This window comes from Cololabis saira, chromosome 18 (assembly GCF_033807715.1).
Source record: "Cololabis saira isolate AMF1-May2022 chromosome 18, fColSai1.1, whole genome shotgun sequence".
NCBI lineage: Eukaryota > Metazoa > Chordata > Actinopteri > Beloniformes > Belonidae > Cololabis > Cololabis saira.
Window position 1 is genome coordinate 42,588,454 of NC_084604.1, and position 24,268 is coordinate 42,612,721.

At 43.9% G+C, this 24,268-nt stretch overlaps 2 protein-coding genes across 3 annotated transcripts in view; both read right to left on the bottom strand.

Moving 5' to 3' along the window:
• LOC133464925 (NACHT, LRR and PYD domains-containing protein 12-like) overlaps nt 1-24,268 on the bottom strand; it is a 34,097-nt gene that overhangs the window by 7,416 nt on the left and 2,413 nt on the right. The window contains exons 5-11 of one of the 2 annotated variants that reach the window (XM_061747131.1): nt 21,837-21,915; nt 17,557-17,761; nt 14,719-16,504; nt 14,245-14,418; nt 11,169-11,345; nt 9,635-9,808; nt 6,239-6,412 (exon numbers count right to left, since the gene is read on the bottom strand). In XM_061747131.1, the coding sequence (XP_061603115.1) occupies nt 6,239-6,412; nt 9,635-9,808; nt 11,169-11,345; nt 14,245-14,418; nt 14,719-16,504; nt 17,557-17,761; nt 21,837-21,915 (2,769 nt within the window). The remainder of the gene's footprint in view (nt 1-6,238; nt 6,413-9,634; nt 9,809-11,168; nt 11,346-14,244; nt 14,419-14,718; nt 16,505-17,556; nt 17,762-21,836; nt 21,916-24,268) is intronic. The other variant, XM_061747132.1, reaches the window with a different exon arrangement.
• LOC133418311 (uncharacterized) lies at nt 2,531-4,666 on the bottom strand. Its single transcript, XM_061706886.1, has one exon. The coding sequence runs from the start codon at nt 3,440-3,442 to the stop codon at nt 2,570-2,572; it is 873 nt and encodes a 290-aa protein (XP_061562870.1). The 5' UTR covers nt 3,443-4,666; the 3' UTR covers nt 2,531-2,569.

Genomic DNA, 24,268 nt, shown 5'->3' on the forward strand with positions numbered 1-24,268 from the left:
TCTGTGAGAGGATTTTCCTAATCTTTGCAATATTACGGAGATGGAAAAAGGCTATTTTACAAACCTGATTGACATATGGTTTAAACGACAAATCCTGATCGAAAATAACACCAAGATTTCTCACAGTTGCACTGGAAGCCATCGCAACACCATCTAATCCCTTCCTAAGATGCTCTGGACCAAGAATGATAACCTCTGTTTTATCTGAATTTAGAAGCAGGAAATTTCTGGACATCCAGTCCTTGATGTCCCTAAGACATGCCTGAAGTTTAACTAACGGTTCTGTTTCATCCGGCTTCATAGACAAATAGAGCTGCGTATCATCAGCATAACAATGAAATTGTATGCCGTGATTCTGGATTATACTTCCCAACGGCTGCATGTATAAACTGAACAAGATTGGCCCTAGCACTGAACCCTGCGGAACACCATAACAGACCCTTGACTGTTCTGAAGAAACCTCATGTACATGAACAAACTGGAACCTGTCAGATAGGTATGATTTAAACCAACATAGAGCTGTCCCTTTAATCCCAACAACATGCTCTAACCTGTGCAGTAAAATGCCATGATCTATAGTGTCAAAAGCAGCACTGAGGTCCAGTAGAACCAGTATGGACACTAATCCCTTATCTGAGGCCATAAGGAGGTCATTCGTGACTCGAACAAGTGCTGTCTCTGTGCTATGATGCATTCTGAACCCTGACTGAAAGACTTCAAACAGATCATTTCTATACAAATAGTCACATAACTGGCTTGAAACTGCCTTTTCCAGAATTTTAGACACAAATGGAAGGTTGGAAATTGGTCTATAATTAGCTAAGGTGTCTGGGTCAAGAGAAGGTTTTTTAAGTAAAGGTTTAATTACTGCGACTTTGAAAACCTGTGGTACATATCCTAAAATTAGGGATAAGTTAATTTGGTCCAGTATTGTCGTACCAATAAGAGAAAAAATATGTTTGAATAGTCGAGTCGGGATGGGGTCTAACATACATGTGGTTGACTTAGCTCTATTAACGAGTGAAGTCAGCTCAGGGAGGTCTATAGGATCAAAACAGTCTAGAGACAAGTCAGAGCCTAGGGAAGTCGCTAAAGCTGAAGAAACACCTACAACCGGCTGGTTGATTTCTTCTCTAATTCTCGCGATTTTACTGTTGAAGAAGCCCATAAAGTCCTCACTACTGAGAGCTGCAGGAATGCACGGCTCAACAGAGCTGTGACTCTTTGTCAGCCTGGCTACAGTGCTGAACAGAAAACGTGGGTTACTTTTGTTATCCTCTATCAACGTTGAATAATCAGCTGTTCTGGCTTTGCGGATGGCTTTTTTATATACTATTAGAATATCTTTCCATTCACGATGAGAGTCTACAGACCTACAAGAGTACCACTTCCTTTCCATTTTACGCACGTTTTGTTTCAACATGCGGATATCTGAATTATACCAGGGAGTTAAGCTCCTGTGGCTAGAAACCCTCCTTTTCAAAGGAGCAACTTCATCTAAAGCTGAATGCAACAAATCAGCAGTGTTACTAGCAAGGAAATCAACATCTGCAGAGGTAGAACCCAGGTCACTGGCCTCGACTACATCACTATTTCGCGCTGTCGTAAGATAAGCAATGGCCTCCCTAAATTTAACAATAACTTCATCAGACAAACATCTGCTAAAATAATACCTCCTATTTTGCACTTCAACATCAACAAAATTAAATTCAAACGTTATTAAGTAATGGTCGGATAAAAGGGAGTTTACAGGTGACACCAACAGACCATCAGTTTCAACACCGTAGGTGAGAACGAGATCGAGAGTATGATTAAAACAGTGCGTCGGTTTATCCACTTTTTGTGAGATACCCATTGATTCTAGAAGAGAATCGAAGGCTAATTTAAGATTATCGCTTTCAACATCCATATGAATGTTAAAATCACCCACTATGATGAATTTATCTGTGCTGATCAATAATCCAGAAAGGAAATCTGAAAATTCAGACAAAAACTCCAGATACGCACCAGCAGGGGGCCGGTACACTACCACTAACACAACTGGCTTCTCTGATTTCCGGCTCGGAAATTTCAGACCAAGCATGAGGCTTTCAAATGTATTATAGTTGCACTTAGGTTCAATTTTTGTTTGGAGACCGGAGTTATAAATTGCTGCGACTCCTCCGCCTCGGCCCGTGCTTCTAGGAATGTGATGATTAAAGTAGCCGGGCGGAGTTGATTCATTCAAACTAACATACTCTTCCTCCTGTAACCATGTTTCTGTTAAGCAGAAAATATCACTCCTGCTCTCTGTAATTATATCATTTACTAACAGAGACTTAGAGCTTAATGATCGTATATTTAGTAGTCCGCATCTAATTTTTAGGTCTGTAATTGGTACCAAATGTACATTGGTTTTAATTTTTACAAGGTTATCTTGGTTAACGCCTCTATAACGCTGCACCTGGTGAACTTTTGGAGGGCGGGGAACTGCAACCACTTCTATTTTGCTAGGCACCTCTAACTGACTAAGCCTCGCCTCCAGCCCTGTTAAACTACAGCTCTGCATCCTGGCCTGGACCCTGCATTGTCAGGGGGAGTGTCTAATAACATTGGCCAGATTTCTAGACATAAGAGCTGCACCATCCCGGGTGGGATGAATGCCGTCCCTTCTAATCAGACCGGGCTTTCCCCAGAATGTCTCCCAGTTGTCAATAAAGTCCACGTCGTTTTCTGAACACCACTGAGACAACCAGCGGCGGAGCGAGAGCATGCGACTAAACATGTCATCGCTGGTCAGATTGGGGAGGGGGCCAGAAAAACCTACAGAGTCCGACATGGTCTTGGCGAAGTTACACACCGAGACAATATTCATTCTGGTTACTTCCGACTGGCGAAGACGGGAGTCATTAGCTCCAACATTGATGATAACTTTACCATATTTACGATTACCCTTTGCCAGTAGCTTCAAATTTGCTTCTATGTCGCCCGCTCTGGCCCCCGGGATACACCTAACTAAGGTCTCTGGAGTCGGCTTCACATGTCTCACAATAGAGTCTCCAATCACCAGGGTCTGTTTCTCAACAGATGTGTCGCTGAGTGGGGAATAACGGTTAGACACATGAAGCGGGTGGTGTTCCGTGAGCCCTTTAAGACTACCCTTCCTCCGAACCGTCACCCAGCTGCCCTGCCTGGCCGGCTGCTCGGGAGCTGCAGGGGAGCGGTTACGCTCAGCTGCTACGGGCTGGTCCGCCGCTAGCTTAGCCTGGTTAGCTGAGGAGGCTCTCGGACTATGGTTTAGTTGGCCAAACCGGACCTCTAACTGACTGAGCCTCGCCTCCAGCCCTGCAAATAAGCTACACTTTAAGCACTTACCGTCTTCACTAAAGGAGGCAGAGGAATAACTAAACATTTCACACACTGAGCAGGAAAGAGGTGAAGCGGTGGGAGCCGGAGCGGCCATGCTAAGATGCTAACGGAGGCTAACGGACAGAAAATGTATCGGTGATTGGTGACAGTGAAAGTTACGGAAGAGAAAATGAGCGAGTGTTGAAATAAAGACAGTAATGTACCAGATATAGTGCTATTTTACCAGAAAACAGTCTAAGTTTTAGATAAAAAGTCGGGAGAGATCTGAGCCTGCAAACGCCGTGAGACGGCAGCAGCACAGACCGCAACACCAGGAAGTGACGCGATGCGTGACGCAATACGTTACCCAATCAGCAAGCCCATGGCCAATCAGCAAGCCCATGGTACTCACAATCCTCACAATCCGTTTGGGTCTGCCCGGTCTGTCCAACCTCCCCCTCCGCCAGCGCATCCAACTCACCACCAGGTGGTGATCAGTTGACAGCTCAGCCCCTCTCTTCACCCGAGTGTCCAAGACATGCGGCCGAAGGTCAGATGAAACAACAACAAAGTCGATCATTGACCTCCTAGGGTGTCCTGGTGCCACGTGCACTGATGGACACCCTTATGCTTGAACATGGTGTTCGTGATGGACAAACTGTGGCTAGCACAGAAGTCCAATAACAGAACACCGCTCGGGTTCAGATCGGGGAGGCCGTTCCTCCCAATCAAGCCTCTCCAGGTATCACTGTCATTACCCACGTGAGCGTTGAAGTCCCCCAGTAGAACCATGGAGTCCCCAGTTGGAGCACTATCCAGCACTCCTCCCAGTAGAACCTTGGAGTCTCCAGTTGGAGCACTATCCAGTACTCCTCCCAGTAGAACCATGGAGTCTCCAGTTGGAGCACAATCCAGTACTCCTCCCAGTTGGAGCACTATCCAGTACTCCTCCCAGTAGAACCATGGAGTCCCCAGTTGGAGCACTATCCAGTACTCCTCCCAGTTGGAGCACTATCCAGTACTCCTCCCAGGGACTCCAAGAAGGCCGGGTACTCCCCACTGCTGTTCGGCCCGTAGGCACAAACAACAGTGAGAGACCTTTTCCCGACCCGAAGGTGCAGGGAAACGACCCTCTCGTTCACCGGGGTGAACTCCAACACATGGCGACTGAGCTGAGGGGCTATAACCAAGCCCACACCAGCCTGCCGCCTCTCACCCGGGGCAACTCCAGAGTCCTGGAGGGTCCAGCCCCTTTCAATGAGCTGGTTCCAGAGTCCTGGAGGGTCCAGAACCTTTCAAGGAGCTGGTTCCAGAGTCCTGGAGGGTCCAGAACCTTTCAAGGAGCCGGTTCCAGAGTCCTGGAGGGTCCAGAACCTTTCAAGGAGCTGGTTCCAGAGTCCTGGAGGGTCCAGAACCTTTCAAGGAGCCGGTTCCAGAGTCCTGGAGGGTCCAGAACCTTTCAATGAGCTGGTTCCAGAGTCCTGGAGGGTCCAGAACCTTTCAAGGAGCTGGTTCCAGAGTCCTGGAGGGTCCAGAACCTTTCAAGGAGCCGGTTCCAGAGTCCTGGAGGGTCCAGAACCTTTCAATGAGCTGGTTCCAGAGTCCTGGAGGGTCCAGAACCTTTCAAGGAGCTGGTTCCAGAGTCCTGGAGGGTCCAGAACCTTTCAAGGAGCTGGTTCCAGAGTCCTGGAGGGTCCAGAACCTTTCAAGGAGCTGGGTTCCAGAGTCCTGGAGGGTCCAGAACCTTTCAAGGAGCCGGTTCCAGAGTCCTGGAGGGTCCAGAACCTTTCAAGGAGCTGGTTCCAGAGTCCTGGAGGGTCCAGAACCTTTCAAGGAGCTGGTTCCAGAGCCCAAGCTATGTGTGGAGGTGAGCCCGACTATCTCTAGCCGGTATCTCTCAACCTCACGCACAAGCTCCGGCTCCTTCCCCCCCAGCGAGGTGACATTCCATGTCCCCACTGTGAGGGTTTTGGTCCAGGGATTGGGTCATCGAGGCCCCGCCACGACTGCTACCCAGCCCACAATGCACCGGCCTGCCATGGTCCTTCCTGCGGGTGGTGGGCCTACAGGAAGGCGGGCCCACGTCGCCGTTTCGGGCTGAGCCCGGCCGGGTCCCACGGGCAAAGACCCGGCCACCAGGCGCTCGCCTACGAGCCCCAACTCCAGGCCTGGCTCCAGGGCGGGGCCCCGGTGACGCCGATCCGGGCGACGTAACGGTCCTTGATTTGACTTTATCCATGGTAGGCTTTGTGAACCGCTCTTAGTCTGGCCCGTCACCCAGGACCTGGTTGCCATGGGAGACCCTACCAGGGGCGAAAGTGCCCCCGACAACATAGCTCCTAGGATCACTCGGGCACACAAACCCCTCCACCACAGTAAGGTGGCGGTTCAAGGAGGGGACATTGATTTTATTTTGATTTTATTTCATTACTTTAAATAATATTTTTGAGGGAAGGCAATGAATAAGCTTTGCTTCAGCCTACACCTTTTTGAGTCTAGATGTTATTTGTATCTTGTAAACTTTTTTGTAAGGTTTTCTTTGAACAGTGTATTCGTTTCCTTGTCGTCATTTTTATTTTATTCTTAATTTTGTAAAAGCTATTTTTATGTTTGTCTTATTTTTATTGGGTTTTTTTGGGATATCATGACCAAAATAAACTAAACTAAACTATTCCAGGTTCAGACACATCTCTGGTTCTTCATTTGTTCCTGTCTGACACATTCACATGTTTAGTTTTATGTAATGAATCAGAAGAGGAAGTTTAAGATGAAACTAAAGCAGAGAAGAAGAACTCAGAGCAGTCAGATGGTCAGTGTGGATCAGTAGAAGATCAGCCTGATGTCTGCAGGTTAGTGTCAACACAACTTTCACATCAGATTCATCTGAACACACAACTAAAACATGTCTGACCTCAGAGTCTCCAGTCTGCAGTCTGGACTCTCCAGAAATCCACACAGATGTTTCACTCCTGAATCCTGCAGGTCGTTCTGACTCAGGTCCAGATGTTTCAGATGGGAGGGGTTGGACTTCAGAGCTGAGACCAGAGAAGAACAGCTGATCTCTGACAACCTGCAGTGCACCAATCTGAATAAAGAATGAAAGATACATTACAATTCAGCATCATCTTCGTCATTTTACAGATAAATTACAATTCAGCATCATCTTCATCATTCTAAATGCTCCATACAGATGCGAATTAGAAAGGTGATGGACTTTATGAAGGCTGATGTTCATATTGATGTCACACATGTGATCAATAGTCTGCGTATATTTCTCTTCAGTATTATTGACTTGATGATCAGAAAAGTCTGAGTTTGTGCTGAACCAAATACTCGTTAAAATATAGAAACTAATTGATGCTCCAGGGTTTAATGTAGTTTTTAATGGCAGAATCAGTTTTGATAGAATTTGAATTCAAATATCAGTCTTTCTATGTAAATATTAAATGAAGGTTAAAGTTTATTGAAGCTGAGTTTTGATGTTAAAATTTGAACTTGGTAAAATGTAAAAACATTTCCATGTTTTTAAGAAGACATTTCTTCATCAATCAGAAGATATTTGTCTGTTTAGGAGTTTTTTCAAACATTTTCTCTGAAAAAGTTGATTGAGTGACGACATAGTTTCAACACAAAGTTTCTGATGTTCTTGTTGGATGTTTTGTTGCTGATGAAGGAAACTCATCGTCTAGACAGCAGCTTTATTTCACTTTACTAACTTCAACACACATGGATTTATATTTAGTTTTACACACTGAAAACCATAAAAAGACATTGGCCGGGTTTCCCAGATCCAACCTCTCTTAAGGATTTAAGAGAGGTTCAAAGAAGGTTTGAACTAAGAGAGAACCCTAAGATACGGGTGTTTCCCAGATGACTTCTTAACACCGTCCTTTAGTTTCGCTCTTTCAGACGCTCTTTGGAGCAGCTGTACGGTTCTGAAACCAAATCAATCGATGCCAGGCAAATCGATCACCGCTCACTATCAGTGCATTTTCACACGCAGCACTGCTGCCTAACGCACTAATTCACTGCTGCCTGTGCGTTATAATGAAAAATTAAGATGATAAATATAATTCAATGACCCTTTTTCATCCAAACGGTGTGTTACTCCGTTATTTCTGGCTACAGTGAGGCTTTTTTTCCCCACACACGGAGACCGGGAGTAAACGGGGTGGGCGTGTGTGTGCGTTCAAAAACATGAGCCAAGAGAAGGCGAGTTTCGCAAATCGCAACGTGGAATTACAGCAATCCCTGGTTTTTCGCAGGGGTTATGTTCCAAAAAGAACCCGTGATAAGTGAAATTCTTTTTACAATTATAGAGGGCTTCAGATTGCAGAGATCATCCCCGCCACGCACGTATTCCTGCTCTTCTGATGCTGCTGCATCCCGCAGGTGGGTTTTTTCAAGAGAAGAAAATAGTTATGGGTCGTTGTCTTCGCTCTTTATTCTTCTGGGCAAAAAGATTCTTTAATATAAACCGACACCATTGATTATATTTGAGACTGTATGAACGATTCATCAAAGGATCTCGTTCTTCAGCTGCTGCTTCCCTGTCATCACATAGATGCGCTCGGACACGGTGCAGGAGGATCGGTGTCCCGGCTGCCTGCAGCCCGGTCCGACAGCACGTCCAGGGGACTGAAGTGCTGACGCACGAATGCGTTCATATAAACAGTTCTGCTTCGCGCACGGTGACGCGGTTGATTTTCAGCGAGAACATGCTGTATAGCAGCCAAATTATCAAATAAATGATATTCCTGATGATCGTTTTATTTGTGCGCATAAAGCATATACAGGAACACACTTGTTATTCCTTATTTTTCTTTTTTTTTCCCCCTTTGCTGTCACCAATAAATGCTAAACAATATAAATCTAAAGTATAAAATAGATCAAAATTTGTGCGGGCTGCATTGTTTTAATATCTCATTGCTTGGTGTGATATTGATTTGCCTGACGCGGCTGGATCTGTGAGTCTTTGTTCACTAAGATGGTTGTAAAGACTGGGTCAGCAGCATCTTTCATTTCCTTCTTAATGAAAGAGATACTTAAGCTAAGAGCAACTCTGGGAAACGCGATTTTCTTTCACAGGCTCCTTAAGAAGGTTTGAAAGAAGTCTTTCGCTGTTAAGAACTACTTAACTGATCTGGGAAACCCGGCCATTATTTGTTGCACCTTATGTCTTGATGTCACCTCGATGAAATGATCTTAACAGATATATTAAAGAATAATATTAAAAACATGGAAAAATATGTTTTTCCATGTTTATAATTTCATATTTGGTAAACTTGTAATTGTTAAAATGAAATGTAATGTTAGTCAAAGGAAACCAACGTTAGTTTGACTGAGTTCAGCCACAGTAAGAAGTTATTTAGTAAATGAGCTCTATAACTCATATATTGGACGACTACACATTCAGTCTGTCCACTATTGTCTGTCAGACTCTCTCAGTTTATTAACATCTGGATGACATTTCTGAACGTATTAGCTGTTAAATTCATTAATGTTTGTGAAGATATTTTATTCCTAAAAATGAAAGATGATGTCAGTGAAAAGAATATTGATATTAACCCAAATACCATATTTTTTACTGACGTGGACGAGAATGAATTGTTTGAAGTAGTAAATAATTAAAAGAATAAAAAGATGCTCAGTATGTTAATTTGGGTATTCATTTAATTGGTGATTTGGTTTGATTACTTAAGGATGAAGGAAACATGTAGAGTGCACCTTTTTTTTCTTTCTTATTTCTGGAGGAATCTTTGTTATCCCCATGGAGGAAATGTGTTTTACTGGCAGTCTTATCTCTTACTTCTTGCTTTTATTTCATTACTTTAAATCATCTTTTTGAGGGAAGGCAATGAATAAGCTTTGCTTCAGCTACACCTTTTTCAGTCTAGATGTTATTTGTATCTTGAAAACTTTTTTGTAAGATTTTCTTTGAACAGTGTATTCGTTTCCTTGTTGTCATTTTTATTTTATTCTTAATTTTGTAAAAGCTATTTTGATGTTTGTCTTATTTTTATTGTTTTTTTGGGATATCATGACCAAAATAAACTAAACTAAACTATTCCAGGTTCAGACACATCTCTGGTTCTTCATTTGTTCCTGTCTGGCACATTCACATGTTTAGTTTTATGTAATGAATCAGAAGAGGAAGTTTAAGATGAAACTAAAGCAGAGAAGAAGAACTCAGAGCAGTCAGATGGTCAGTGTGGATCAGTAGAAGATCAGCCTGATGTCTGCAGGTTAGTGTCAACACAACTTTCACATCAGATTCATCTGAACACACAACTAAAACATGTCTGACCTCAGAGTCTCCAGTCTGCAGTCTGGACTCTCCAGAAATCCACACAGATGTTTCACTCCTGAATCCTGCAGGTCGTTGTGACTCAGGTCCAGATGTTTCAGATGGGAGGGGTTGGACTTCAGAGCTGAGCCCAGAGAAGAACAGCTGATCTCTGACAACCTGCAGCCCCACAATCTGAATAAAGAATAAAAGATACATTACTATTCATCATCATCATCATCATTTTACATGCTCCATACAGATGAGAATTAGAAAGGTGATGGACTTTATGAAGGCTGATGTTCATATTGATGTCACATGTGATCAATAGTCTGCGTATATTTCTCTTCAGTATTATTGACTTGATGATCAGAAAAGTGTGAGTTTGTGCTGATTTCAATAAAGTCAGTGATGAGGACGACAGTCTAGACCATGTAAAGTCCATTCATGTCACGTGTTTCTGTCCCAATAACACGTCTGTTTGTAAATGATGTTTTGGACGATAAAGTTTTCATTCCTAGAAGGACTTTGTGAGCAGAGAAAGAGTTTCGGGACAGGAGGACGTCTGTGTTTAATCAGCATTCATGAAAGACATCTCTTCTCCAGTGATGGATCTGGAACTGGTGCAGAAAACTTTTGTCTGATTAAAACATTTGATTCATCAAGAACAGATGCATGATGGTACAAAAACGTACAAATCTGAACCCTTACAGAGAAACTAGAACCAAATACTCGTCAAAATATGGAAACTAATTGATGCTCCAGGGTTTAATGTAGTTTTTAATGGCAGAAACAGTTTTGATAGAATTTGAATTCAAATATCAGTCTTTCTATGTAAATATTAAATGAAGGTTAAAGTTTATTGAAGCTGAGTTTTGATGTTAAAATTTGAACTTGGTAAAATGTAAAAACATTTCCATGTTTTTAAGGAGACATTTCTTCATCAATCAGAACATATTTGTCTGTTTAGGAGTTTTTTCAAACATTTTCTCTGAAAAAGTTGATTGAGTGACGACATAGTTTCAACACAAAGTTTCTGATGTTCTTGTTGGATGTTTTGTTGCTGATGAAGGAAACTCATCGTCTAGACAGCAGCTTTATTTCACTTTACTAACTTCAACACACATGGATTTATATTTAGTTTTACACACTGAAAACCATAAAAATACATTATTTGTTGCACCTTATGTCTTGATGTCACCTGGATGAAATGATCTTAACAGAATTATTAAGACATGATATTAAAAACCTAGAAAGAGATTTTTTCCATGGTGGTCTAATTTCCCAGTTAACTCATGTTTGTTCAGATGTTTTATTCCAGGTTCAGACACATCTCTGGTTCTTCATTTGTTCCTGTCTGACACATTCACATGTTTAGTTTTATGTAATGAATCAGAAGAGGAAGTTTAAGATGAAACTAAAGCAGAGAAGAAGAACTCAGAGCAGTCAGATGGTCAGTGTGGATCAGTAGAAGATCAGCCTGATGTCTGCAGGTTAGTGTCAACACAACTTTCACATCAGATTCATCTGAACACACAACTAAAACATGTCTGACCCCAGATCCTCCAGTCTGCAGTCTGGACTCTCCAGAAATCCACTCAGATGTTTCACTCCTGAATCCAGCAGGTTCTTGTTCCAGCCCAGGTCCAGATGTTTCAGATGGGAGGGGTTGGACTTCAGAGCTGGGCCCAGAGAAGAACAGCTGATCTCTGACAGACCGCACATCACCAACCTGAAGAGAAAGTAAAACATGTTCCAGTCTCATCAGAGAAGTGTTTCTTCAAATATCAACTTTGTCATCAGGTCCATGTGGGTCACCACCGTATCTGGACTTTATAAAACAGGTTTTACACTTTTGTTACATCCATGATGTGGGTTCCTGGTTGTTCCTCTGACATGTTCACCTTTACTGAACATCCTGAGCTTTTCTGGTCCAAGTCTGACACTAGATTAAGATGAAAACACCAACATACACACCAATCCTTTTGATTAGTGTTGATGTTCAAATATTGTTCAAAGCAGAAGTAATCGTGTAATTTTGGCCCAATTTATTTAGAAGTTCTGAATAAGGTGAAGAGAAAGTGTACTGTTTTAGGTTCAAAACATTTATTAAGAAATGACCCTGTGCTATGCTTAACTACGGGTGATGTAGTGATAGAGCAAGTAACAGAAGTGAAGGTATTAGGGGATGTTGTAGAGTCAAATGTCCTGGAATAGACAAGTTGACCAAATAGTGCAGAGATGGGTAGAGATATAGCTGTGATTAAACACTGCAGGAAGTTTCTGCCTAATGATTAGATTAAACAGGTGATACACACATCGGTCTTGTCAAATGTAGATTATTGCTCCGTGATTTGGTCCAGTACAACCAAACGTAACGTGGCCAGGCTGCAGGTAAATCAGAACAATCATTCAGCACCTTTATCAGACCAGTGGAAGTAATGAATCCCCATCCATCCTGGTTAGGTGGAGAATGCAGGAGGCACTATTCATTGATGAGTTTAATCAATAAAGCAGTTATGACTAAAACACCAGAAACACTCTACAGAAGATTATCATTTTTGTCACACACACAATAATTTGTCGAGGCGAACATCAGCAGGTGGTTTTCTGTTCCCTCCATGTAGAAGTAACTTAAAACAGAAGAATCACAGAGCGATGGTGGTGTGGAGTGAAATACCAGAACTTTGGACTTTAGATAATATGATAAGCTTTAAGAAGAAGCTCAAGTTATTTTTGTTTACTCAGGAGAATAAATGGGCTGTTATGAATTGAGCTATTAATCAGTTTATTGTGTTGACACTGTTTCCTTTTCCTCTATCTATTTTGTATTTGTGTGTGTAGTTTTGCTGTAGGGAGTGTTAAAATGTGAACCACACATGATTGTTTGTTCTATCTCACACTGTCCATAAAGTTGTTGTGTTGTTGAAAAATGGAAAATATTTATATTCTTTTTAAATTGAGCTATTCATTTGATTGTTCTTAATATTTTGTTTGAGAGTGTGATGAGAAAATGTAAATCCTGACTTTCAAAAGAGTTATGAGCATGTATGTTTATGTATTTTAATTAATGATAATGTTGCAGTTCAGCTGATGATTCTGACGAGACCCCAGAGAAACTGCTGTGAAAGGTCAGCAGCTAACGGGGATAGAATAAAACCACCAAACAAACAGTTGTAACGGTCACCAGTTGAACACTTGGAACCAAATCCACAAAGAACAGATTGCGCCCGCAAATAGCGCTGTGAATTGCGGCGCATTTGCACCCGCAATTTGCCCCGCTTCAAGGTCCTATTCACAAAAGATTTTGCTCTAATGATATACCAGCGCAAACACGCCCATAACGTTTTGCGGCTGAGTGCAATTTGCACTTGTCTGAGTCGAGCGGAGCTGTTTCCAGTGTTCTCCATATTTCAGCACACAGATTGGTCCATACTGAAAACTGCAGAAATAATAAATAAAGCGAGTGAAAATAAAACGCCGTGAGGCGCAAGGGCACAATTTCCACTGGGAACAGGGGGGACATGCCCCCCCACTTTTCAAACTCATGCTTTTGTCTCTCTCCACCCGTTTTTTTTTTTTTTACAGTTTAAGAACTAACGGTAGGCTCAGCCTGTAAATCCTCAAGACACTGTGCGAAGAGCCCCGTTCCCTCTCCTCCCTCCTCCCTCAGTGCTGTTCAAGGCTGATTTATGGTTCCGCGTTAAATCGACGCAGAGCCCTACGGCGTAGGCTCTGCGTCGATTTAACGCAGACCATTATTTAGGCATAATTAGGCTTAACTAGTGTGTGCGTATGTGACAGACGTGCATGGGACGATTGTGAAATACGGAATAAACTGTTTCATATGAATTCTAATTCCCAATTACGTAACAATTCCGTATTTCAAGGGACGGGTGGCAAGCCCACTCACCGCGGCTGCAGCTCCAGCAGCAGCTGAGTGTCCTGACTGACGCTGAGCTTCACAGGGACACGATCAGCGCTATTTTATTATAAGTCTGATATATGTTGTGATATGTGATGACATTATTAAGCTGTTAAACACACACATTTCAGATTTATATGTTTATATGGTGGAATTGTTTGTAATAAAGCAGCCCCTTACTGTATGGATGAATCCTGAGCTCCTGTTACTTTTATTTTTAAATCCGATAAGTCCACAACCCCACTTGATCTGACTGTCTACAGTCATGTCTGACTGTAGATTTCACCCTTAATATCATTCAGTATCACACAGGCTGGAATGATATTGAATAGAGAGAGAAACAGAGCCGCAGTGGGACTGCGCGCAGTTTAATACACGCTTCTGAAAGACGGTATTTGCTCCACTATTTTTGCGTGTGGCAAATAGCCCTGGCCTTTGTGAATTAGACGGTTTTTACAATGAGGCTTATTTGGATAGAAAGGGGGCAATTTTGCGCCGAATTTATGAATATTACCTAATTTACATGCATGCAAATGGCACAGGCGCACAATGCCACTATTTGCTTGGCAGCGCAGTCTGTGATGCAATTCGCCCTTTGCGGGTGCTTTGTGAATTAGACGCTCTCTTTTTGTCTAATTTGCACCGGTTTAGCGGCCGCAAAGGCCGCGCAATCCTTTTGTGGATTTACCCCTTGGTGTATTCTGACCTGAGAGACTCCAGTTTACAGTCTGGACTCTCCAGTCCAGGACACAGCTGCTCCAGTCCAGAATCCTGCAGGTCGTTGTTGCTCAGGTCCAGTTCTGTCAGACTGGAGGACTGAGAGCTGAGAACTGAGGACAGATCTGCACAGATGTTCCCTGAGAGGTGACAGTCACTCAACCTGCAGAGGAGATTAAAGAGAGATCATGTGGTTATTTAAAATTAGATTATGTAATTTAACAAAGAAATGTAGGATATAATATCAATGAATGCTGATTATTTCAACGAATAATCAATAAGTATTGATCATAGTGATCCCTGTATTTATCTTCTCTGCATGTAAAGTTTCCTGTGATGAACCATTGAGGAGAACTGGTCCCACATGAACCTGAACTTAGTTGAACAGTGAATTTAACTGGTTTCCTCCAAGAACACAACATGTGATTGTAACTAAAACAGTTGTGTCCGTGTTCGTTCTTACTTAGCTTTCTTGGAGGCTTTGAGCACCGGCAGCAGCCTCCGTAGAGCCTCCTCTGAAGCTGAGAACTTCTTCAGGTCAAACACCTCCAGATCTTCTTCTGATGACAGTAAGATGAAGGCCAGAGCCGACCACTGAGCAGGAGACAGTTTATCTGTGGAGAGACGTCCTGACTCTAGGGACTGTTGGACCTCCTTCACCAGAGACCGATCGTTCAGTTCATTCAGACAGTGGAACAGGTTGATGCTTCTCTCTGCAGATAGATCCTCACTGATCTTCTTCTTGATGTATTTAACTGTTTCCTGATGATTCTGTGATCTTCTTTGTTCTGGTTTCAGCAGACCTCGTAGGAGGTTCTGATTGGTCTCCAGTGAAAGACCCAGGAGGAAGCGCAGGAACAAGTCCAGGTGTCCGTTGGGACTCTGTAAGGCCTTGTCCACAGCTGTCTGATAGAGGTCAGTCTCTGTGTTTCTCTGTTCCTCCAGCAGGTTGACTCCTGACTTGATGAAGGTCTGATGGACATGAAGAGCAGCCAGAAACTCCTGGACACTCAGATGGATGAAGCAGAAGACCTGGTCCTGGTACAGGCTGCTCTCCTCTCTAAAGATTTGGGTGAACACTCCTGAGTACACTGAAGCCTCTCTGACATCAATGCCACACTCTCTCAGGTCTGATTCATAGAAGATCAGGTTTCCTTTCTGCAGCTGCTCAAAAGCCAGTTTTCCCAGAGACTCCACCATCTTCCTGCTCTCTGGACTCCAGTGTGGATCCGTCTCAGTTCCTCCGTCATACTTGACCTTCTTCAGTTTGGCCTGGACCACCAGGAAGTGGATGTACATCTCAGTCAGGGTATTGGGCAGCCTCCCTCCCTCTCTGGTTTCCAGGACATTCTCCAGGACGTTCTCCAGGACGTTCTCCAGGACCGTAGCAGTGATCCAGCAGAAGACTGGGATGTGGCACATGATGTGGAGGCTCCGTGATGTCTTGATGTGGGAGATGATCCTGCTGGTCTTCTCCTCTTCTCTGATCCTCTTCCTGAAGTATTCCTCCTTCTGTGGGTTAGTGAACCCTCTGACCTCCGTCACCATGGAGACACCCTCAGGAGGGATCTGATTGGCTGCTGCGGGTCGTGTGGTGATCCAGAGACGAGCAGAAGGAAGCAGGTTCCCCCTGATGAGGTTTGTCAGCAGCACGTCCACTGAGGTGGACCTTCTGGGGTCACTGACGATTGTATGGTTGTGGAAGTTCAGAGGAAGTCGACTCTCATCCAGACCGTCAAAGATGAACACGACCTGGAACTCTTCAAAGCTGCAGATTTCTCTAGTTTCAGAGAAGAAGTGATGAATAAGTTCCACCAAGCTCAACTTCTCCTCTCTCAGCACATTCAGCTCTCTGAAGGTGAATGGAAGCAGGAACTGGATGTCCAGGTTGGTTCTGCCTTCAGCCCAGTCCAGACTGAACTTCTGTGTTAGGACTGTTTTCCCGATGCCGGCCACTCCCTTCGTCGTCACCGTTCTGATTGGTTCATCTCTTCCAGGTGGGGGTTTAAAGATGTCTTCCTGTCTGATGGCTGTTTCTGCTCTGTCTAGTTTCCTGGAAGCTGCTTCAATCTGTCTGACTTCATGTTCATCGTTGACCTCTCCGGTCCCTCCCTCTGTGATGTAGAGCTCCGTGTAGATCTGCTCCAGAAGGGTTGGGTTTCCTGCTTTAGCAATCCCCTCAGAAACACACTGGTACTTCTCCTTCAGCTTAGACTTCAGCCGCTTTTTACAAACTTCAGCAAAAGAACCTTAATAAAAGTGGAAAAAAGAAACCAATGAACGTTTTATAAAGTTTACCTTAATTCTCCTTAAGAATCAGGATGTGAACCGACACTGATTGACTCTAACGTTACAATGAGCTGTACAATATTGAGTAGAATCACTTTTAACACCAAAACACTTCTGAACATTCAGGACGTGGAAGTGACAAAAACATCTGGGGTCCTGGAGTTTCTAGTACCAGGATGTTGGCAGTACAGCCCTGATGGGTTGTGGGTGCTTTTGACACTGTAGATGGCATTTTACTGCACAGGTTAGAGCATGTTGTTGGGATTAAAGGGACAGCTCTACGTTGGTTTAAATCATATCTTTCTGACAGGTTCCAGTTTGTTCATGTACATGAGGTTTCTTCAGAACAGTCAAGGGTCTGTTATGGTGTTCCGCAGGGTTCAGTGCTAGGACCAATCTTGTTCAGTTTATACATGCAGCCATTGGGAAGTAAAATCCAGAATCACAGCATACACTTTCATTGTTATGCTGATGATACGCAGCTCTACTTGTCTATGAAGCCGGATGAAACAGAACCGTTAGTTAAACTTCAGGCATGTCTTAGGGACATCAAGGACAAATACAGCGATGTTACTGTATGTCATTCTGACCTGGATGTATTTGTTAGGTAAAATAAGGTATATTCTAGCCCATCACAATTTATGACTGTAATTGGGAAAAACATCAATACATTGAAAGATTAGTCCCGCCAAAGAATAAAAAAAACTTTATTTTTATTTTTAGGTCCAGGTCCAGGTCCTGGTCCAGGTTTCTTCCCTCCTTGCCACTGTTTGGCTTAAGGCTTTTCTCCCACTATGGGAGTTTTTACCTGCCATTGTTTATGTAATAATTGCTCGGGGGTTTATGTTTATGTTCTGGATCTCTGAAATGCGTCTAGACATCTGTTGTATTAGACGCTATATAAATAAAATCTGGGGGCGCACGTTGCAGCTGATCTGTGAATGTTTTTCATCTCCTGAGGCATTATGGGTCATTTATCCAGCAGCTTAAATGTTCAGAAAAATCCTCTTACTGCTCTGCAGACGCTCAGCCAGCTCCTCCTGCTTCATTCTCCTCAGGAAGTTCACTGTGATCTTCACAAACGCAGCTCTGCTCCTCTGCTCTTCATCCTCACCCTGCAACACATGCTCTACGGATTCTGGGTAATCTGGACTCAGACCCTTCTGGATCTTCTTCAGCTCGTCCTTCACAAACAGGACAATGTTGTCCTCCAGCAGCTGGAACAGAAGACCACATGAAGGACACACAAGGGCGAAACTTTAGTTTCAGAGGTGGGGGGGACACAAGTAGGAACGGTAAATTTGTGCCTGTAGCTGTAGCATGGATGTGCAGTGTGGCTTTGTAAGACTATGTGTGTGTGAATGCGAACAATCAAACAATTTTAATATTGATTTACTTTTTTAGACACTTTTTAACTTTTTTTCCTGATATATGTATTTATTATTATTTTTGTTTAATGCTATACAATGATAAAAAAGAGTCTTGAATCTTGTGACATCTTTCTCTGTGGGCAACCTTTATTTTTGACACAACACAACATTAACATGCCACATAACAAATCAGCTCTTACCTTAAGACAGTATACAAGCTTTACAGGCTTACTTGCTTACAGGCCTCTGGAGAAACAGAGTTCTTGGCCAGGCTTGATTTTTCATTTTCAAAAGCTTGGCCACAGAAAAAAACATAGGATTCCATTGACTCCTTGTTTATAACCAGATACTGAAGAATGCAAGGCAATCATATATTTCAGAGATTATCGATAGAAACAGTAATAATACTCGCACACTGTTTTCTGTGGTAGAAAGACTGACAAACCCTGCAGCCTCAATCCCACTTGAACTGCTGTCAAAAAAGACCTGTAACGACTTTGCTGACTTTTTCACAAACAAAATATTACAGATAAGACAAGCAATGTGCTGCTCCCCCTCAGGAATGATAACACTCTGGCCTTCCTATCCTTTAGTAAAGCTGGGACAGTTCAGCGTTTTAAATTACAAAACCCTAACGGAAACAGTTTCAAAATTAAAGCCCACAACATGCTGTCTTGATATTCTGCCTTCAAACTTTTTCAAAACAGTTTTAAACTGCATAGCTCTGGATGTATTGCAGATAATAAATACTTCTCTTCAAACAGGCCAGTTTCCCCAGGCGTTGAAAACTGCAGTAATAAAACCTCTTCTAAAAAAATCAAATCTGGATGCTACAACACTTAGTAACTATAGGCCAATATCAAATCTGCCATTTTTGGGGAAAATCATTGAAAAGGTGGTCTTCCAGCAAATCCATGCTTTTATGATGCAAAACAACCTCTTTAATGTATTTCAGTCTGGATTTCGGCCACACTACAGCACTGAGACTGTACTCATCAAAGTCCTAAATGATATTCATCTGAATAATGATGCAGGTAAATCCTCTGTTCTGGTATTATTGGATCTGAGTGCTGCATTCGACACAGTTGATCATAACATTCTTCTCAGCAGACTGGAAAAGTGGGTGGGACTTACCGGCACTGTGCTTCAATGGTTTAAATCTTACTTGCACGATAGGGCCTTCTTTGTGTCAATAGGAAACCATGAGTCTGAGAGAACCAAGATCACATGTGGGGTTCCTCAAGGGTCTATTCTCGGACCGCTTCTATTCAACATCTATATGCTACCCCTAGCTCAGATTATGGGACATCACAACATTTCCTACCATACTTATGCCGATGACACACAGCTCTATATTTCAGTGTCACCACATGACTACAGTCCCCTGATCTCATTGAGTAATTGTATTCACCAAATCAATGAGTGGATGTGCCAGAATTTTCTCCAGCTAAATGCAGAAAAGACAGAGGTGATAATTTTTGGCCCTAAAAATGAAAGGGAAAAGATCAGCGCTCACCTTGGCTCAATGTCATTGACAGCTACAAATCAAGCCAGAAATCTTGGTGTAATTATTGACTCAGACCTGAACTTCAACAGCCATCTAAAGTTTATCACTGAATCTGCATATTACCACCTGAAAAACATTGCTAGAATTAAGGGGATTCTGTCTAAACAAGACATGGAAAAACTTATTCATGCATTCATTTTCAGTAGGTTGGATTATTGCAATGGCATCTTTACAGGCCTTAACAAGAAATCTATCAGGCAGCTGCAGCTGATTCAGAACGCTGCCGCCAGAGTCCTTACAAACACCAGAAAACTGGACCATGTTACACCGGTCATGAAATCACTATACTGGCTTCCAGTGAGTCAAAGGATAGAGTTTAAAATCTTACTGTTGGTCTACAAAGCACTGAATGGTCTTGGACCAAAATACATGGTTGATCTGTTAGTTCCCTATGAAGCTCCCAGACCCCTTAGGTCTTCTGGATCTGGTTTGTTGTGTGTCCCAAGAACCAGAACCAAGCAAGGTGAGGCAGCGTTCAGTTATTCTGCTCCTCACCGTTGGAACAAACTTCCTGTAGACCTGAGGTCTGCTCCAACTGTCAGCTCCTTTAAATCAGGGTTAAAAACATTACTGTTTACTCAAGCGTACCCCTAAATTAAACTTACCTGCTGTATTCTACTGCCCTTATTTTTAACAGCTTGTGCTTTTTATTATTTTACTTCTTTTCTTATCATCTTATTCAATCATATTTGTTATTTACTGTCTAATTATGTCGAATTATTTACTGTCTAATTATGCCTTGCCGCTTTTAATGTCAATGTAATGCACTTTGAATTACCTTGTGTTGAATTGTGCTGTATAAATAAATTTGCCTTGCCTTGCCTTGCCTTATAATGGAGCCAATGAAATTCACAGTATGACTTCTCTTGATCTTAAGGTTTTGTTGCTGGGATGCTGTTCTACAATCACTTTTGGGCTAACATGGTTGGGTTCCTGCCTGCCTGCCTGCACCTCTTCACTTGCCCCTGTCTCCACATATTTCTCCTATGAAATATCAAAATGGATCATGTTCATTCCTTCCTTTCCTTATAAACAAACCAAAATCACCTAACCATTTACAACATATTAAGTTGAGTAATATTTGGCTAATCATCTCTGCACAGCCTACCTGCAACACAGCAGTGCTGCTGCTTTTTTGTCCCTCTGCAAAAATTGATTTTAAACTGAGCTGCCGGCTCCTCTTCATTTCTGCGCCGCGTCCTGGCTGTCTGTCTGTGAAGGCTGATTTATGGTTCTGCGTTAAATCGACGCAGAGCCTACGTTAGGGTTACGGCGTAGGTTACACGGCGACGCGCACTGTACGGTGCGCGTCGCCGTGTAACCTACGCCGTAGGCTCTGCGTCGATTTAACACGGAACCATAAATCAGCCTTGAGCCGCACTGAGGGGAGGAGGAGGGGAGGAGGGAGGGGGGAGCGGGGCTGCCGTGCCGTCAGTACCTTTGCACAGAGTGTCTTGATGATTCGCAATTACAGGCTGAGCCTACCGTTAGTTTTTAAACTATAAAAAGTCGGGGGGACAAAAACATGATTTTGAAAAGACGGGGGGACATGTCCCCCCTGTCCCCAGTGGAAATTGCGCCCATGAGGACACAACCAGACTGAAACCACGGAGACAAACATCAGGTCCCTGATTGACAGACTGAGAGTCCACTGGTCTCCAGAGACCAGCATGGAGACAAACATCAGGTCCATGTTGGACAGACTGACAGTCCACTGGTCTCCAGAGACCAGCATGGAGACAAACATCAGGTCCATGTTGGACAGACTGACAGTCCACTGGTCTCCAGAGACCAGCATGGAGACAAACATCAGGTCCATGTTGGACAGACTGACAGTCCACTGGTCTCCAGAGACCAGCATGGAGACAAACATCAGGTCCATGTTGGACAGACTGACAGTCCACTGGTCTCCAGATACCAGCATGGAGACAAACATCAGGTCCATGATGGACAGACTGACGGTCCACTGGTCTCCAGATACCAGCATGGAGACAAACATCAGGTCCATGTTGGACAGACTGACAGTCCACTGGTCTCGAGAGACCAGCATGGAGACAAACATCAGGTCCATGATGGACAGACTGACAGTCCACTGGTCTCCAGAGACCAGCATGGAGACAAACATCAGGTCCATGATGGACAGACTGACAGTCCACTGGTCTCCAGAGACCAGCATGGAGACAAACATCAGGTCCATGATGGACAGACTGACAGTCCACTGGTCTCTAGAGACCAGCATGGAGACAAACATCAGGTACATGATGGACAGACTGACAGTCCACTGGTCTCCAGAGATCCAGCATGCAGATGGACATCAGGACAACAGGTGGAGACAGTTGTTGTTCATGGACAGACCTGAAAGATGGAGTCCAGCTGGGTCTGATGATGCTGGACAGACGGACCGCTGGGGGACTCTGAGATCTGCTGGTCCACTCTGTGGAGGAACCAGGAAGAATTAGCTCACATCATGTCTGTCCTCACAGAGACAAACAGCAGCTGAAGGTCCATGAAGTCCTGTTGGGATGAGGACAGTCCATCAGAGGACTGGTGGTGGTGAAGGTTTACTAGTCCTGCTGATCCACCGAGAACATGTGACCTCAGTGAGAGCTCTGGGGCCTCATCTATAAAGCTTGCTTGCGCAGAAAAAGCGCCTGAAAGTTGCAGAAGCACCTTCTACGCAAAGTCTCGGATCTAAAAAGAAAAAACTAACCGAAAAATCTGCGTATCTTTACGGCAACTCGGACCCTCCCGTAAGAATTTACTTAAGACAGGGGAACTGGCGACGCAGACTGTGAGGTGGTGAAATGAAGCCAGATTCATGTCATACTCTTAATAATGTCATCACATATCACAACATATATATGACTTATAATAAAATAGTGCTGATAACGGAGCAGGCGGCGGGGGGGGGGGTGACTGCCGCTCCGAGCCCACTACTCCACGCCGAAGAGGAAAAAAGAAAGTGTTCTGATTAAAATAAGGAAAGTTGGACTATATAACAATTGCGTTCATAAGGATAAAGTTTAAAAAAAAAAAAAAATTAAAGAAATAGTCTCTTCTCCCCGTGTGTGTCTGCCTGTCATGCACGGGTACGTGCGCTCATGTTGTTACAGCCGGAATTATGGTTCTGCGTCACACCAACGCAGAGCCCACGCCGTAGGGTCCGGCGTACGGTGCGCGTCGCCGCGTACCCTACGCCGTAGGCTCTGCGTTGGTGTAACGCGGAACCATAAATCAGCATAGAGCAGCTCTGAGGGGAGACGGGAGGGAGGAGGGGGAGCGGGGGCTGCCGGGCCGCCGTCCCGAGTGTCTGGATGATTTGCTGAGCCTACCGTTAGTTTTTAAACTGTAAAAAGTGGGGGGGACAAATACATGATTTTGAAAAGACGGGGGGACGTGTGTCCCCCTGTTGCGCCGGGGAACTCACAGCGTTTAGCGCAGCAACGGCGTGCTGCCACTCACTCGCTTTATTTTATTGTATAGCCTACTATTTATATACTTATTCTAACTTTTACTGTGACCACCAAATAATGTGGTTTTCCTGTCCTCCACATCATATCTAGGTCTCCGTGAAAGTCAGTGTCACGGTGGCTGCTACTTCTCATTCAATCTGACGCCAAACCATGGATCTGCGCCAAACAGGCTGCAGAAAGCCACTGCGCATGCTCAGCAGGCTCATCCATATGCATTTCTGGGCGTGTAAAGGGGCGGATTCAGCTACGCAACCTTCCAGCTGGACTGCGTGGAAGTCTGCGTGCAAATGGTTTTATTGATCCGGATTTTTTTTTGCGCACGGCATTTTCGGCTTTTGAGAGTACGTGCACTTTTAGTATGAATCCTACGCAGTCCATTTTAAATGAGGCCCCTGCTCATTCACACATTCACAAGATCCAGTTCTGCTCCAAGAAACGTTAGAGATCAAGAAGACGGACAACTGATGGAGACATGAAGCAGCTGAGGAACTCTGGACCATCATCAGGATCAGTAAGAGGAACTCTGGACCATCATCAGTAAGAGGAACTCTGGACCATCATCAGTAAGAGGAACTCTGGACCATCATCAGTAAGAGGAACTCTGGACCATCATAAGTAAGAGGAACTCTGGACCATCACCAGGATCAGTAAGAGGAACTCTGGACCATCATCAGGACCAGTAAGAGGAACTCTGGACCATCATCAGTAAGAGGAACTCTGGACCATCACCAGGATCAGTAAGAGGAACTCTGGACCATCATCAGGATCAGTAAGAGGAACTCTGGACCATCATCAGGACCAGTAAGAGGAACTCTGGACCATCATCAGGATCAGTAAGAGGAACTCTGGACCATCATCAGGACCAGTAAGAGGAACTCTGGACCATCATCAGGACCAGTAAGAGGAACTCTGGACCATCATCAGGACCAGTAAGAGGAACTCTGGACCATCATCAGTAAGAGGAACTCTGGACCATCATCAGGACCAGTAAGAGGAACTCTGGACCATCATCAGTAAGAGGAACTCTGGACCATCATCAGGACCAGTAAGAGGAACTCTGGACCATCATCAGTAAGAGGAACTCTGGACCATCATCAGTAAGAGGAACTCTGGACCATCATCAGGATCAGTTAGAGGAACTCTGGACCATCATCAGTAAGAGGAACTCTGGACCATCATCAGGATCAGTTAGAGGAACTCTGGACCATCATCAGTAAGAGGAACTCTGGACCATCATCAGGATCAGTAAGAGGAACTCTGGACCATCACCAGTAAGAGGAACTCTGGACCATCACCAGGATCAGTAAGAGGAAC

Excerpts from the sequence above, each read along its gene's own strand:
- LOC133418311 (XM_061706886.1), bottom strand. The coding sequence starts at position 3,442 with ATGGCCGCTCCGGCTCCCACCGCTTCACCTCTTTCCTGCTCAGTGTGT.